Source organism: Malus domestica, chromosome 03 (genome assembly GCF_042453785.1).
Source record: "Malus domestica chromosome 03, GDT2T_hap1".
Taxonomy (NCBI): domain Eukaryota; kingdom Viridiplantae; phylum Streptophyta; class Magnoliopsida; order Rosales; family Rosaceae; genus Malus; species Malus domestica.
The window spans coordinates 34,017,581-34,033,386 of record NC_091663.1 but is presented as its reverse complement, the minus strand read 5'-3'; the positions used below and the strand labels follow the sequence as shown (position 1 = coordinate 34,033,386).

At 36.2% G+C, this 15,806-nt stretch overlaps 2 protein-coding genes and 1 long non-coding RNA gene across 3 annotated transcripts; 2 read left to right on the top strand and 1 right to left on the bottom strand.

Annotated features, from left to right (window-relative positions):
* Positions 1-1,744: 1,744 nt before the first annotated feature.
* On the top strand, positions 1,745-3,062 carry LOC103410133 (NAC domain-containing protein 41-like). The gene is made up of 2 exons (XM_070819770.1): positions 1,745-2,209; positions 2,616-3,062. The coding sequence occupies exons 1-2, from the start codon at positions 1,745-1,747 to the stop codon at positions 3,060-3,062; spliced, it is 912 nt and encodes a 303-aa protein (XP_070675871.1).
* A 1,402-nt stretch (positions 3,063-4,464) lies between these two features.
* Positions 4,465-6,435, bottom strand: LOC139194553 (uncharacterized). The gene is made up of 4 exons (XR_011579516.1): positions 6,137-6,435; positions 5,414-5,448; positions 5,126-5,183; positions 4,465-4,822 (listed from the first exon to the last, which is right to left on the bottom strand). It is a non-coding gene; the product is annotated as an uncharacterized lncRNA (long non-coding RNA).
* A 5,789-nt stretch (positions 6,436-12,224) lies between these two features.
* Positions 12,225-13,565, top strand: LOC139194848 (NAC domain-containing protein 41-like). The gene is made up of 2 exons (XM_070819769.1): positions 12,225-12,689; positions 13,119-13,565. The coding sequence occupies exons 1-2, from the start codon at positions 12,225-12,227 to the stop codon at positions 13,563-13,565; spliced, it is 912 nt and encodes a 303-aa protein (XP_070675870.1).
* Positions 13,566-15,806: the final 2,241 nt, after the last annotated feature.

Here is a 15,806-nt window from a genome sequence, read left to right as displayed (position 1 = left end):
ATTTGCCCATGATTTTGTTTTGTGGTAGGAGACAAAATTATCGTTTTACTCTCTTTTGATCAATGACTAAAATATCGATAATATCGGCGAAATATCGCCGATATTATCGTTTTTCAAAGAGACCGATATATTCCCACGTATCCCCCTAATTGTCATCAAAATATCGCGATATTATCGATAATATCGATAATATTGCGATATATTCAATATTATTGAAACAATCGTCATGGCTCCGTCATCGAAAGGGCAGTCGAGGCTGCGTCGTCGCAGCTGCCTAGATCTCTCTTTGCAATCCAGGCTTAGACCCAAGATATGCGCCTCCGTCGTCGAAAATGAAAAATTCATTTTCTCCGGATCCCAAAACCCGCTCGGGTTTGAATCAAACCATTTGATGGATCCCCTTGCCTGATGGTGGTCGTCGGGAGGTGAGAAAGGGAGGAGGAACGGTCCACAGGTGGTGATGGCGCTCACCGGAATGTGCGCCACTGTGGTGCTCGGCGGGTGTGGGTGTGGTGGTCTGTGCTCCGGGAAGGAGAGTTGCAGAGAGATAGCCATGGTTGCTTTGCTAGAGGTTTCTGGAAAAGAGAGAGAGAGGGAGAAAGATTTCTGGGATTTTTAGTTTCACGGGGTGATAGGAAATAAGAGAGAGAGAGAAAGAGAGAGACTTATGGGATACGAAAAAGAAGAAAATAAAGTAGAGGAAGAAGAAGTGAGAGAGGAGGAACGAGATACGAAAAAGAAAATGTCTGATATAGGATTGTGAGTCTCAATTTGGGACCTTGGGTTATGTGAGGGAGGTGAGGTGGAAGGGTCACCATGTGGTTTAAAGAAAATGTTAAACACTAATTTCATTCAAAATATATTATATTTATTATTTTTTTTTAAATTAAATTGTTTTATTTGGGAAATCCATCTTTGAGACCTTGAAAGTCTCTTTGAAGATCAAATCATGCTATATACTTGAAACTCTAACGTCACATATACTATATTTTTGTAAAAAAAAGAAACATATTTTTCATGTCTTTCTTATATTGTACTAATTCATTATATATAAATGATTATGGTGTGTTTAAACTTGTTTCATTAATTACTACATATTTTCTACACTCACAATGTTTGCCAGCTCGCTATATAATCAACTTAAATCAGTTAAATCCATCATGCAATGCATTTCCTTCCAATTTTTTGTGATAAACTAATATATAATTGACAAAATAAACATCCTGCAAAGATTCAATAAAAAATTTCCAAGTTTTTCTTACAATTTCCATGGTTTTTATTCAATTTTTATCGATATCGATAATATCCCGATATTTCCATCGAAATTTCCGTGTTTTTGGACTACCGATATTTCCAATATCATCGATATTTCATGCCTTGCTTTTGATTGACAAAAGGGTTTTATTAAGGTAGTTTAGATATCTATAAAATATGTATGTATGTTTGTATGGTTGGGCAATTTAAACCATACATGTATAATGACGGTTACTTTTTTATACTGGAATTATTTCCCATTTAGCTAGCGGTTGATGATAAAGATAAAATACTCTCTTAATTCCAGTTAAAAAGGCCACGTAATAAACACCAAGTAATTTTAACTAGCTTGACACACAAGAAACCCTAGCCCATTGTTACCTATATAAATACATGCCGCTAGCTAATGATCACCCTATTCAGTATCATTACTTGCTCATCGCCTCCGCTTTTCTCATTCTTCTCAAATCCTTGCTATTAGAAAGTTATTATGGCTGGTTACTACCAAGTTCCAGTAGGGTACAGGTTCATGCCTCGAGACGACGAACTACTTCTTGGCTACCTTCGTCCCAAACTTGACGGACAGGACTATCCCAAGGGCATTGTTCATGACTGTGATCTCTACGGTCTTGAAGAACCATCGGACATATGGAGACGTCTTAACCGTGCATCACATGATGGTCAAGAATGTACAGATGATAAAGATATCTACGTCTTCACCACACTCAACTCGAAGGCTCCTAATGGCTCGCGTGTTTGCCGAACAGTTGGCACCACCGGCGGCACTTGGAAAGGCGAAGATGCCGGCAAGGAAATCTACGCTTCTGGGATTAAACAAGCTATTGGCTTCAGAAAAAGATTTACGTACAGGAACAAAGGATCCCCGCAGAATGACCATTGGATTATGCTTGAGTTCCATCTTGATCCATCTTTACTACGAAACAAACATCATCAAGTAAGTACACTTTTCTTTCTTTTAAATTGTTTTTAGGTTTTCTGTCTAAACTTGGCCTCTAGAAAAAAGTTAAGAAGAACGAATCAAAAGCTTATAAAATATATTCACGCTTATACATATATTAATATTGGCAGGCAAGGAAGTATATTGGCATGGGAACAATCTGATAAGGACTTAATTATTTGCGATTTCCTTTTTCTTTTGTCTTAATTTTCTAGTTGATATTGAAACTTTGCTCAATAATAAGAAGTATTGCTCTCTTTTCTACAGTCGTTAGAGTAAGCAATACATTATATATATATATACATATGTATGTATGTATGTATATGCATGTAGAACCTTTTTATTTATTTTAGTAAGGATCAGAATTTATATTAACAAAAGCAAACGCGATTCTCAAATGCAGGAGAAGAATATTGTTCTTTGTATTCTTAGAAGAAAGGATGACATATCAAAGAAAAGGAAGCTGGAGGAAAGAGATAACTATGAAGAAAACGCAGCTAATCACTTTCAACCTCAGGCGCTTAATGATATAAATGTTGGAGATTACAATAATGCCCCTAGCTATATGGAGCAAATCGCATTTGATCACTTGCAACCTCAGGCACTTACTGCTACAACAACTGGAGATTACATTAATGACCCTAGGTATACAGAAGAGAACGCAGCTAATCACTTTCAACCTCAGGAGCATTATGCTGCAACCACCGGAGATTACAGTAATGCAGATTGGTATACAGAACAGAATGCAGCTGATCACTTTGAACCTCATGATGAGGCGCATAATGCTACAAATGAAGATTTAACTACTGCCCTTAGGCGTATGGAGGAGATCCTTATGAGCGGTTTTTGAGGATGACAAGTTATATGAGTCGGTATGTCCTGAGAGACTCCAAATTATAGAAGAAGAAGAAGAAATTGCAGCAGCTGTTGGTGTTGCTTCCACAAAAACAGGACTAATGTAAAATGCTTGTTAGTGTTCACTGGTATTGCCAACCAGAGTAAATCAATGGCTAACCACGAATTGTAAAGTGATCATGTTTTCTCCTTTATAACTTTCATACTGTTAATATTTTCGGCTTATATATTTACCTTCTTCCTTGAATTGTATCACGCACCTTGACACCTTGAAATTGGGTTGCTTTGTGTAAGATTATTTCATAAATCAATGTACATAGGGAAGTCTTTTTTAAGAAACCGACGAATTCAAGAATGCTCGCTCGTGTAAATCAAATGAGCACAATGCCTCGTTTTATTTACTTGTGTTGTAAGGAAGCTTTCTTTGCATTTGTGGTTTTAAGGGGATCGAACCTTGTTTGCCAATCGCCTACTATCATACTAACAAGTTACTTCAGGGCGAATTATCAGGAGAGGAAAATTTAATGTGTTGATCACACATTATGACCTTGCCTTAAATCAGTCAGGGAGCTTATAACAATAAGCTTGGTTGAATTTGTTTCAAACAGGAGATATTTAACAAGCAGTACGTACTTTTTAATTTCTTGGAAATTTTATTGGTTGTAATAAAACCTTCGCTTTCAGCGTTGAATTGGATTTCCTGAAATAGTTGGCATGCAACTGTACTCTCATCTTCTAGGTTCAAGTAGCTATGTTAAACCTCTTCCCAATTTGCATGCTTGGAAAGAACTTTAATCAATGAAACTCCGCCTTCTAACCTATATATACATGTTAACCCGCCGCAAGTCCGCCTTCTTTAAAAAAATTTGTGAAATGTCAAGTGCTTCAGATAAGGCAACACACATCCCTGGATCGGAGCCCACCCTGCCCTCGGGTGGAAGCAATGGAAGCTCTCCGGTAGGAGAGAACAAGCCACTAGTAGAAATTTTGACTTTACCGACCAAATTACTTTGTCGGCAAAGGTCAAAATTTGTTGGCAAAGAGTCTTCCCCGACAAAAAATTTTGTCGGCCATTTCGTCACGCAAAGCATGTCGGGTAAGAGTTTTCCCGACAAATTTTTGTGTTTCGTTGGCTAAGGTTCAATTTTTCCCAACAAACTAATTTTTGTCGGCATTTACATCTTTCCCGACAAATATTTCATCAGTACAAAGCTTTTATGCCGACAAATAATACTTTTTAGCCAACAAATTATGTTCATCGTCATGGAAATTTTGTCGGCACAGTCTTCTCTCCCGACAAAATTAGTGTTATTGGGAAAGACATTTAATTTATATAAAAAAATAACGCTTTAATGCTCAACTATTATATATGCAAATCCAAATACAATACAAAAAAATTGTTAAGAAATAATACTTTATTGATTGATAAATTTCAAATGTACATCTAGAGTGCTTATACAAAAGCATGTCACACAATAAAATTATCCTACTGCCATTCCTTAAAGTCGGCTGCCATGTAGCATTATGCAAGAGCTTGTGTCATGAGGAAAGGGGCATTCCCAGCTTCATTTCCACGCAAGAAAATGAGCATTCCCAGATTTATATCAAATGGCCTTCAAAAATCCATTAGCACCAAATATGCAGGAGCTTGTGTCATGGGGCAAGATGAGAAGAATTTAGCGGCTTACTGAAGACCATCAGTTTGCGACCTCAAACCTTGGATGATATAGCACCATAGTAGAAAATGGGGAAGGGCTGCAATAACACCATAGTATTACAATAAACAATGAAAACTTAACCAATTTGTCAACAAGAAAGCATGTAGTTATATCTAATACTTTCCCATTACAAAGAGCCTAATCCCTTTCTAAGTTCATATTCCTCCAATCCCAATATACTTGAGACATTATATTGAATGTTAATTCACAAAGTCCTCCTTTACGATAGTCCAAATCGACATTACATTGAATGTTAACATTTAAAAGTTAAGTGCATGCCATATTTGGGTACTGCAAAACTAGGAAAAGTATTGACAAATAATTAGTTAATATCTATTACCTGATCAACCCGTAGAACAGTGCAGGCAGCATCTGCAGCATAATTGAGAGCAAAGAACCTGTAACAAACCACCCAACATAGAAGATTAATACCTATATCACATATGACAGAATCATTATGACAAGCTAGGGTCATAGTGTTTCTTAAACCAGAATCTAAGCAACATATAAACCTAGAATCTACAGAACCTACATGATTCCCTACACACAAATCCAAAGTACTAATGCAAGTAGAGGTTTGCCACAATATGCTGAAAGAAATAATTTCAAAAGTCAATTGCAACCTTACCTTTGTTCACATGTGAATAGGCATGTCATCACAACCTAGCAAAAAGGGAAAGCTGCTTAAACTGATTATGAATTCAGAAACTAGAAAATGAGTATTCCCAGTTTTAGACCAAACGGCCTTTACTGAAACCAACCCAAAGTTCAATAACCCCACATATGCAAACTCTAACATTTAAAAAGATTATATTACATTTAGCACAAACCAGAACACAAACTACAACATACTTTAAATAAGAATCCACCATCACAAGGCACTTGTAAGCATAAGAAGTTACATGGAGCGACTTCTGTTATCAAGCACATAGTTGCAATTAAGCACACCATCTTTGAGGGCATCAAACCTTCAAGCCCATTTCATTGCTCTAAAACATTTTGAGACCATTTTTCATGCTACTTCAGTTTCAATGTCAAGTACCATAAGCCTAATTTCAATTGATTACACAGAGGGATTGATTTTTGTGGTGCAAAGACTCACAATCAATTTTAACTATAAAACCATTACTGCAACTTGATTAAAGTCTCGCAGAAATTGAAGTTAAAAGCAATTAAATCCAGAACATGGATTACGCATCCTCAAACCCTAACTAAGGATCCTCCATCAAATCATTACCTAAAATCCCCTCAGAATTACATTGGAAAAACAAATCTAAGAAAGGAACCATAAAATTGAGACTAACAGAGAGCTGAGGGGAAGGATTACAATAGATAGGGTTTGAGAACATACCCAAAACGTTTTACAGAAACGAAGTGCAACGAAGCACCCAGTATTAGCGATTACGAAGCTAGAGTAGCAGGGGCACTTCAACGGCAACGGCAACAGAGAGTAGATGAACCGATGACGACGGCGAGCCAAAAAACAATGTTGACGGAAAGCGAACGGTGGCGCCGTGAGAGAGAGAGGGAGAGAGAGAAGGGGGCTGGGCTATCCGCATATAACAGGGTTTGTAGAAAATACATTGAATTTAGATTTAAGGGGGAAATTCTTTAAACTGAAAAATTGAGCGGGGAATCGAAAAGACAAAAAAAAAAAAAAGAGCAGGAAGGAATAAATTCGCGCTCCTCTCTTGATGACGAACGGACATGTTTTTGCCGACTATTAGTTTATTTGTCGGCTTGAATGTTCTTTGCCAACAAACTTTTCATCGACATAGGTCTAAATGTTTAGAGCCGACGAATTAAATTTTTTGTCGGGCAAAGACTCTTGTGCTGACAAAATTTTACTTTATCGGCTTTAAGTTTGTCGGCAAAATAATATTTTCTAGTAGTGAGCGCTTGCACATGATTTCAATTCAAATTTTCTAGAAAAGATCGGTCACTCTATATTCCTTTCCCTTTGAGATATGGTTTTAGATAAATGAATGTTGCTAACTTGTCATATATAAGTGCTAACTAGCTAGTAACTTAATGTAATTTTAACTACTACTCAGCTAATCACTTTCAACTTTGGGCGCTTAATTCATGCTATAACTAGGAAGATTACAATACATGGAGAAAAACACATCTGATAACTTCCAACCTCAGGCGTTTAATGCTACAGATGGAGATTTCACTAATGCCCTTAGGCATATAGAAAAGTTCCTTGTAAGCCATTTCGAGGATGACAAGTTATATAGGTTGGTATGCCCAGAGAGACTCCAAATTCTAGGAGACTGATGAAAATTTCGTCGGATCAAGTTTTTAATAGTATTTAATTTAGTGGGGCAAAACGACGTCATCGGGTATAATATTTTTGTTAGGGAAAGGCAGTCATTGCACTTTACCTCGACGACTTCTTTCATCGGGCAAACTCATTTTTGCCCGACAAACGACTACTTCTCGTCGGATAAGACTTCCGGTGATGGGTTTTTGCAGGACCAACTTTTCCCAACGAACTTTTGTCGTCTACAGTCTTAGGCAACAAAACCAAATTTGACCCAACGAAATTTTCTAGTTGACATTGAAACTTTGCTCACTAATAAAAAGTATTGCTCTCTTTTCTACAGTCGTTAGAGTAAGCAATACATTACATATATATATATATATATATGTATGTATATATATGTATGTATGTATGTATATGCATGTAGAACTTTTTTATTTATTTTAGTAAGGATCGAAATTTATATTAACAAAAGCAAACGCGATTCTCGAATGCAGGAGAAGAATATTGTTCTTTGTATTCTTAGGAGAAAGGATGACATATCAAAGAAAAGGAAGCTGGAGGAACGAGATAACAATGAAGAAAACGCAGCTAATTACTTTCAACCTCAGGCGCTTAATGCTTTAACTGTTGAAGATTACAATAATGCCCCTAGCTATATGGAGCAAAACGCATTTGATCACTTTCAACCTCATGGCATTTGATCACTTTCAACCTCAGGCACTTACTGCTACAACGATTGGAGATTACAGTACTAACCCTAGGTATACAGAAGAGAACGTAGCTAATCACCTTCAACCTCAGGGGCTTTATGCTGCAACTACTGGAGATTACAGTAATGCCCATTGGAATACAGAACAGAACGCAGCTGATCACTTTCAACCTCGTGATAAGGCGCATAATGCTACGAATGAAGATTTAACTATTATCCTTAGGCGCATGGAGGAGATCCTTATCGGCCGTTTTTGAGGATGACAAGTTATATGAGTCGGTATGTCCTGAGAGACTCCAAATTATAGAACAAGAAGAACAAATTGCCGCAGCTGTTGGTATTGCTTACACAAAAAGAGGATTAATGTAAAATGCTTGTTAGTCGTCACTGGTTTTGCCAACCAGAGCAAATCAATGGCTAACCACGAATTGTAAAGTGATCATGTTTTCTCCTTTATAACTTTCATACTGTTGATATTTTCCGTTTATATATTTACCTACTTCCTTGAATTGTATCATGCACCTTGACACCTTGAAATTGGGTTGCTTTGTGTAAGATTATTTCATAAATCAATATCCATAGGGAAGTCATTTTAAGAAACCGACGAATTCAAGAATCCTCGCTCGTGTAAATCAAATGAGCACAATGCCTCGTTTTAATTACTCGTGATGTAAGGAAGCTTTTTTTGCATTTGTGGTCTTAAGGGGACTGAGCCTTCTTTGCCAATCGCCTGATTGGCTATCATACTAACAAGTTACTTCAGGACGAATTATCAGGAGAAGGAAAATTTAATGTGTTGATCACACGTTATGACCTTGCCTTAAATCAGTCGGGGAGCTTATAACAATAAGCTTGGTTGTATTTGTTTCAAATAGAAGATAATGAACAAGCAGAAGATTTTATTCGCGGAAATTTTGTTGGTTGTATACATAAAACCTTTGCTTGTAGCGTTGAATTGGATTTCCTGAAATAGTTTGCTTAAATCCTCAAAGGAGCTGATTCCATGAAAACATTGGCATGCAACTGTACTCTCATCTTGTAGGCTCAAGTAGCAAGGTTAAACCTCTTCCCAATTTGCATGCTTGGAAAGAACTTTAATCAATGAAACTCCGCCTTCTAACCTATATACATGTTAACCCGCCGCAAGTCCGCCTTCTTTAAAACAAATGGGTAAAAGGTCAAGTGCTTCAGATAAGGCAACACACATCCCTGGATCAGAGCCCACCCTACCCTCGGGTGGAAGCAATGGAAGTTCTCTGGTAGGAGAGAACAAGCGCTTGCACATGATTTCAATTCAATTTTTCTAGAAAAGATCGGTCACTCTACATTCCCTTCCCTTTGAGATTTTTTTAGTAGTAATAGATTATGGTTTTAGATAAACGAATGTTGCTAACTTGCCATATATAAGTGCTAACTAGTTAGTAACTTAATGTAACTATAACTACTCAGCTAATCGCTTTCAACTTCAGGCGCTTAATTCATGCTATAACTAGGAAGATTACAATACATAGAGAAAAACACATCTGATAACTTCCAACCTCAGGCTTTTAATTCTACAAATGGAGATTTCACTAATGCCCTTAGGCATATAGAGAAGTTCCTTGTGAGCAATTTCGAGGATGACAAGTTATATGGGTTGGTATGCCCTAAGAGACTCCAAATTTTAGGAGATCGATGAAAATTTCGTAGGATCAAGTTTTTAATAGTATTTAATTTAGTGGACGTTTATCGGATATAATATTTTCGTCGGGTAAAGGTAATCAATGCACTTTACCCTAGCGACTTCTTTCATTGGGCAAAATCATTTTTGCCCGACAAACGACTACTTCTCGTCGAATAAGACTTCGAGTGATGGGTTTTTGCAGGACCAACTTTTCCCAACCAACTTTTGTCATCTAACGTCTTAGGCGACAAAACAAAATTTGACCCAACGAAATTTTTCGTCCGCCCAGATGATTTATTTATTTTTGTAGTGCATGTTCTGCCAAAATAGGTATTTTACCTTCTCATGAAATTTGGCCTGTGAGCATTCCGACGGACATGAAATGTAAAATATTAATTTTCCAACATCCTGCCTCTCGATTTATGATGCTTTAGTGTAAATATATCACAATATAAATAAACAACAAAAAATTGGTAGAATGGACTTCATACAAAAGCCAGGGTTCAATTCACCAGGTACGTTCATAAACTGTGCAATACAATTGAAAAAATGGCATCAGAAAAAGCATATTCCTTTAAATCAATAGTATTGCACTTGGCAAAATAAAGCAAGGTTTTAAAAGACAGTAAGCACTAATCGGGCGGTGAGCTGATATCTAACACCTAGACAGATTTAAGTAAATTTACTATATAACATATAAATGAATTGAATTTACAATATTGTATATATATAAATGAATTGAATTAACTATTATTATTTCTCTAATTCACATCATAAAGCAAGGTTTTAGAAACATAAAGCTAGCATGAATTTTATAAAAACCCTGCCCAAATCAACGTCATTTTGAATTTAGGTTGTTCTTTAAAAAAAAAAATCATACGTTGAGGTTGCCTAGGCCCTTGAGGCGAACAACCTAGGCATTCAGGCTAGTCTATAGGCTATAGCCCACTCCTGCCGGGCAGAGGCATTTTCTTCATAGTTCCTCCCTAAAAACTGTCTAGGCGAGTCTTAAAAATAATTTTTTAAAACACGGGCTACGATCTAACAAACAGGTAGTCACGGTCTTTTCTTACCTTTAACCTCCACCCTAATCATTATTACTTCCTTATAATTCTTCCCAACATACATAACACAAAGAAATGCTTACCTCCAAATTATAAGCTGAAAGAGACAGGCACTTGACGTTGTCGATATTTTCAAGAATTTTGATTGAAAGATTATCGAAGAAAAATACCTGAGGAAAAAGCTACGGAGAACGGAGGGCAATGAGAACCACAGGAGCGCCGGAAGCGGTGACGTTTTTATCACCTCTGTAACTGTGAAGTGGGAACCTTCCAGGCTTCGATCATTTTTGAGAACTTGATTTATATTTTTGTACAATTTAGTTTTTTGTTTTTATATATATATTTTTAAAGTTTTTGCTTTGGTTGGGCCTTAGGATGACTTGGGTAAGGCCGACTAATTTGAATCTAATGGTAACTAAAAAAATATTACTAGAACATTGATAAATTAAGACGATGAAGAAGGAAAACTAGCATATTCCTAATCTACATTAAGAAATAAAAGGAAAAGTTTAAGAGTTGAACAAGCATGAGTAAGGCAGTTGTTAACCCAAACATCAAAAGTAAGTGAAATTGGTCGAAATGATCATTTTTAAATTCAAAATTTTGATATGTGATCTAATATCTTAGTAGAAAAGGTGTTGTTTTTAATTCGTCTCTCTGGCAACTTGTGAGTTGGGACTGCCATCACCTTCAACTCCTCCGAAGCCTTCCAATATCGACCACCTCTTCACCACCATCAAGTTTACCCAATTAATTAAAATAAATCCTTATTGTAACTTAAAGTTTTAAATACTACGATGTAGTGATATTCCTCTTCACTTGTAAGTGAAAGGTTTTAGGTTCGATTTATCGAACCACATTATTGTTAGCCTATTGTGAGGCTAAGCCCACCCTGTTCCCGATAGAGTAGATAATATCATTTGTTAAGAAAAAACATTAAATAGAAAGAAAAAGAGATATAAAACATCAAAATATAATTAATAAATGAGGTGACTAAATGTATTAAGGGACGAAAATTAGATATTGATCTTACACAAGGTTATACTCTAAAGTTATCTTTTCCAATGATTAAAATGAAGTTTTCTAATAAATACTATAATATGCCCCACACTTTGTGTGTGAAAATAATTTTAATTTTAATTGTAAAATGGGAAGGAGAAAGGAGAAAAAAAGGAATGTGGATTAGAGAGAGAAGTTTTCTTTTTTGTATTTTATTTTTCAAAATTAGAGGACGTTAGGATCACCCGTGGGTGAGGGTTTAAAAAAACTGCAAAATTTAATTTGTGTGAATTCACTTTACTGCCCATGATTTTGTTTTGTGGTAGGAAACAAAATTATCGTTTTACTCTTTTTTGATTGACAAAGAGGGTTTTATTAATGTAGTTTAGATATCTATAAAATATGTATGTATGTATGTATGTATGTATGTATGTTTGTATGGTTGGGCAATTTAAACCATACATGTATAATGACGGTTACTTTTTTATACTGGAATTATTTCCCATTTAGCTAGCGGTTGATGATAAAGATAAAATACTCTCTTAATTCCAGTTAAAAAGGCCACGTAATAAACACCAAGTAATTTTAACTAGCTTGACACACAAGAAACCCTAGCCCATTGTTACCTATATAAATACATGCCGCTAGCTAATGATCACCCTATTCAGTATCATTACTTGCTCATCGCCTCCGCTTTTCTCATTCTTCTCAAATCCTTGCTATTAGAAAGTTATTATGGCTGGTTACTACCAAGTTCCAGTAGGGTACAGGTTCATGCCTCGAGACGACGAACTACTTCTTGGCTACCTTCGTCCCAAACTTGACGGACAGGACTATCCCAAGGGCATTGTTCATGACTGTGATCTCTACGGTCTTGAAGAACCATCGGACATATGGAGACGTCTTAACCGTGCATCACATGATGGTCAAGAATGTACAGATGATAAAGATATCTACGTCTTCACCACACTCAACTCGAAGGCTCCTAATGGCTCGCGTGTTTGCCGAACAGTTGGCACCACCGGCGGCACTTGGAAAGGCGAAGATGCCGGCAAGGAAATCTACGCTTCTGGGATTAAACAAGCTATTGGCTTCAGAAAAAGATTTACGTACAGGAACAAAGGATCCCCGCAGAATGACCATTGGATTATGCTTGAGTTCCATCTTGATCCATCTTTACTACGAAACAAACATCATCAAGTAAGTACACTTTTCTTTCTTTTAAATTGTTTTTAGGTTTTCTGTCTAAACTTGGCCTCTAGAAAAAAGTTAAGAAGAACGAATCAAAAGCTTATAAAATATATGCACGCTTATACATATATTAATATTGGCAGGCAAGGAAGTATATTGGCATGGGAACAATCTTATAAGGACTTAATTATTTGCGATTTGCGATTTCCTTTTTCTTTTTTCTTAATTTCCTAGTTGACATTGAAACTTTGCTCACTAATAAAAAGTATTGCTCTCTTTTCTACAGTCGTTAGAGTAAGCAATACATTATATATATATATACACACACACACACATATGTATGTATGTATGTATGTATATGCATGTAGAACCTTTTTATTTATTTTAGTAAGGATTGGAATTTATATTAACAAAAGCAAACGCGATTCTCAAATGCAGGAGAAGAATATTGTTCTTTGTATTCTTAGAAGAAAGGATGACATATCAAAGAAAAGGAAGCTGGAGGAAAGAGATAACTATGAAGAAAACGCAGCTAATCACTTTCAACCTCAGGCGCTTAATGATATAAATGTTGGAGATTACAATAATGCCCCTAGCTATATGGAGCAAATCGCATTTGATCACTTGCAACCTCAGGCACTTACTGCTACAACAACTGGAGATTACATTAATGACCCTAGGTATACAGAAGAGAACGCAGCTAATCACTTTCAACCTCAGGAGCATTATGCTGCAACTACCGGAGATTACAGTAATGCACATTGGTATACAGAACAGAACGCAGCTGATCACTTTGAACCTCATGATGAGGCGCATAAAGCTACAAATGAAGATTTAACTACTGCCCTTAGGCGTATGGAAGAGATCCTTATGAGCGGTTTTTGAGGATGACAAGTTATATGAGTCGGTATGTCCTGAGAGACTCCAAATTATAGAAGAAGAAGAAGAAATTGCAGCAGCTGTTGGTATTGCTTCCACAAAAACAGGATTAATGTAAAATGCTTGTTAGTGTTCACTGGTATTGCCAACCAGAGTAAATCAATGGCTAACCACGAATTGTAAAGTGATCATGTTTTGTCCTTTATAACTTTCATACTGTTAATATTTTCGGCTTATTTATTTACCTTCTTCCTTGAATTGTATCACGCACCTTGACACCTTGAAATTGGGTTGCTTTGTGTAAGATTATTTCATAAATCAATATACATAGGGAAGTCTTTTTTAAGAAGCCGATGTAAGAGTATGAGTATGATTCTTGCAAGTCTTGGGATAATTGATATTATAAAGAAGTCTAAATCATGTTGACAAGAGTTAATCCAATCATATTGGTATATTGAGGACTCTTGTGTTTGCTCGTTTATAGGACTCATATTGATATAAGGAATGCAGTCTTGTATTTCTTGTGGGATTGTTATAGGGCAATCCAGGTCTTGTAGGTCTTGTAGTATAAAACCACAAGCCCCTGCTCTCACAAAATACGCTCTTATTGTTCCAATTACCTATAACTTGGAGAGCATTGAGTTTTGCAGAGAGGAGAAGGTTGTGTGTAGATTTCTCTAATGGCTCTTAATCCTAATTTGTTGAACATAGTTATGATATGGTGTTTAGCACTTTCTTTCCTGTGATCAATGTCGTGAAGAACATGTGTGTTGCTGTGGGAGATATTCATCAGCCAAGCATGTCGGGTTCTATAAGATGAGGCAGGAAACTCAATAGCCTTGGGTTGGTATAGACACAAATCCAATCTTCACCATGTGTGGGATAGGGAGATCATACAACAAACTATGAAGGACTATTGTGATAGAACACACGGGAAAGACTTCGGCAAATAGTTTGCAGGTATGTGTTGCAGATATTACTTCAGTATTTGCATATACATAATATATTTGGAGTTATGATTGTGATTTAGTTGGTTAAATCTTACGTTCTTGGCTAGTTTATTATAGAGCTTATATGGTTGCTCTAACATGTGGTATCAGAGCCATAAGGATTCAACCATTAAATTCAACTCATGATTAAGAAATATTGCATAAAACCTCATTGCCTGGGTTTTCGAACTGAGCTTTAGGGCTCTTAGAAATACATAAATTCAAAAACTATGTATTTTGTTTATAATAAAGTCGTTGGAAAAGGAATCGTGAAACCGTGTCGTTTTAGGTAATATTTTAATAACTAAAATTTTTGTTGGCTGGGAGATTTGGATCTTTACCTTTGATGGTGTTCTTCTGAAAAAGGGCTCTCCCTTGCTCATCTAAATCTAAAATTAAGTCAAGATTGATGCTGAGATTGATACGGTCCTGAAACCATTCATAAAAGGGTATGTATTTTGAAATCTTATTGCAATTTCCTGAATTTTGTTTGACATTTAGACTGAGTTAAATGAAATTGGTGTCAAGATTAGTTCCTTGTTCTGAAACTTGTGTTTCTCAATCTAGGGTTGACAGAACTTTTTCATGCTTGCTTATTTGATGATAAGTATAGTAATTTAGCAGTATACATCTCTCTTAAACATCATAATTCTGATTTTCGAAATTATTGCTTCCGCTGTGTCGATTATGATGTCTGCAAATTGAGATAATTTTGGTTTATTATTCCTCCTTGTATTATTAGTGTAATGAATAAACTTGTATTCTGATATGCTAATTGTGTTATTAAGAACCATTGAACAAAGATCATGTTATTTGCATTTTGAGATTATACTATTATTCTGGTTCTTCATGTTGACGTTAACTCGTTCGTCATTCTATTGTTGCAATGGTACGAGGTACATGGGAATTGGGAATGATGGCAATCCGTATGGATAGGTCTCGAGCATTGATGGATAATTTGTTTCATTGATTTGGAGCCGAGGAATTGCAATTGGGTTGTCGAATACGAGTCCAATGATGCATTCAGGTAACTCAGTTCACTGTTTCATGCATAATTAATTGTTCTCCTATATGTGTGATTATAGTGCGATGAGTTGGAGCATAATGAATTAGGGCTTTTGCTATTCCGAGTATGCTTGTTTATTTTGTGAAGGCACAATTAAACTCGAAATCCCTATAGATGTCAACTTATGATTTATATGAGATGACTGGAATCATTCTTTCTGAATAAAGATTCATTAGACTAATATTTGGTGTA

Excerpts from the sequence above, each read along its gene's own strand:
- LOC103410133 (XM_070819770.1), top strand. The coding sequence starts at position 1,745 with ATGGCTGGTTACTACCAAGTTCCAGTAGGGTACAGGTTCATGCCTCGA. Across the intron at positions 2,210-2,615 it reads TACGAAACAAACATCATCAA|GAGAAGAATATTGTTCTTTG; the intron begins GTAAGTACACTT and ends TCTCAAATGCAG.
- LOC139194848 (XM_070819769.1), top strand. The coding sequence starts at position 12,225 with ATGGCTGGTTACTACCAAGTTCCAGTAGGGTACAGGTTCATGCCTCGA. Across the intron at positions 12,690-13,118 it reads TACGAAACAAACATCATCAA|GAGAAGAATATTGTTCTTTG; the intron begins GTAAGTACACTT and ends TCTCAAATGCAG.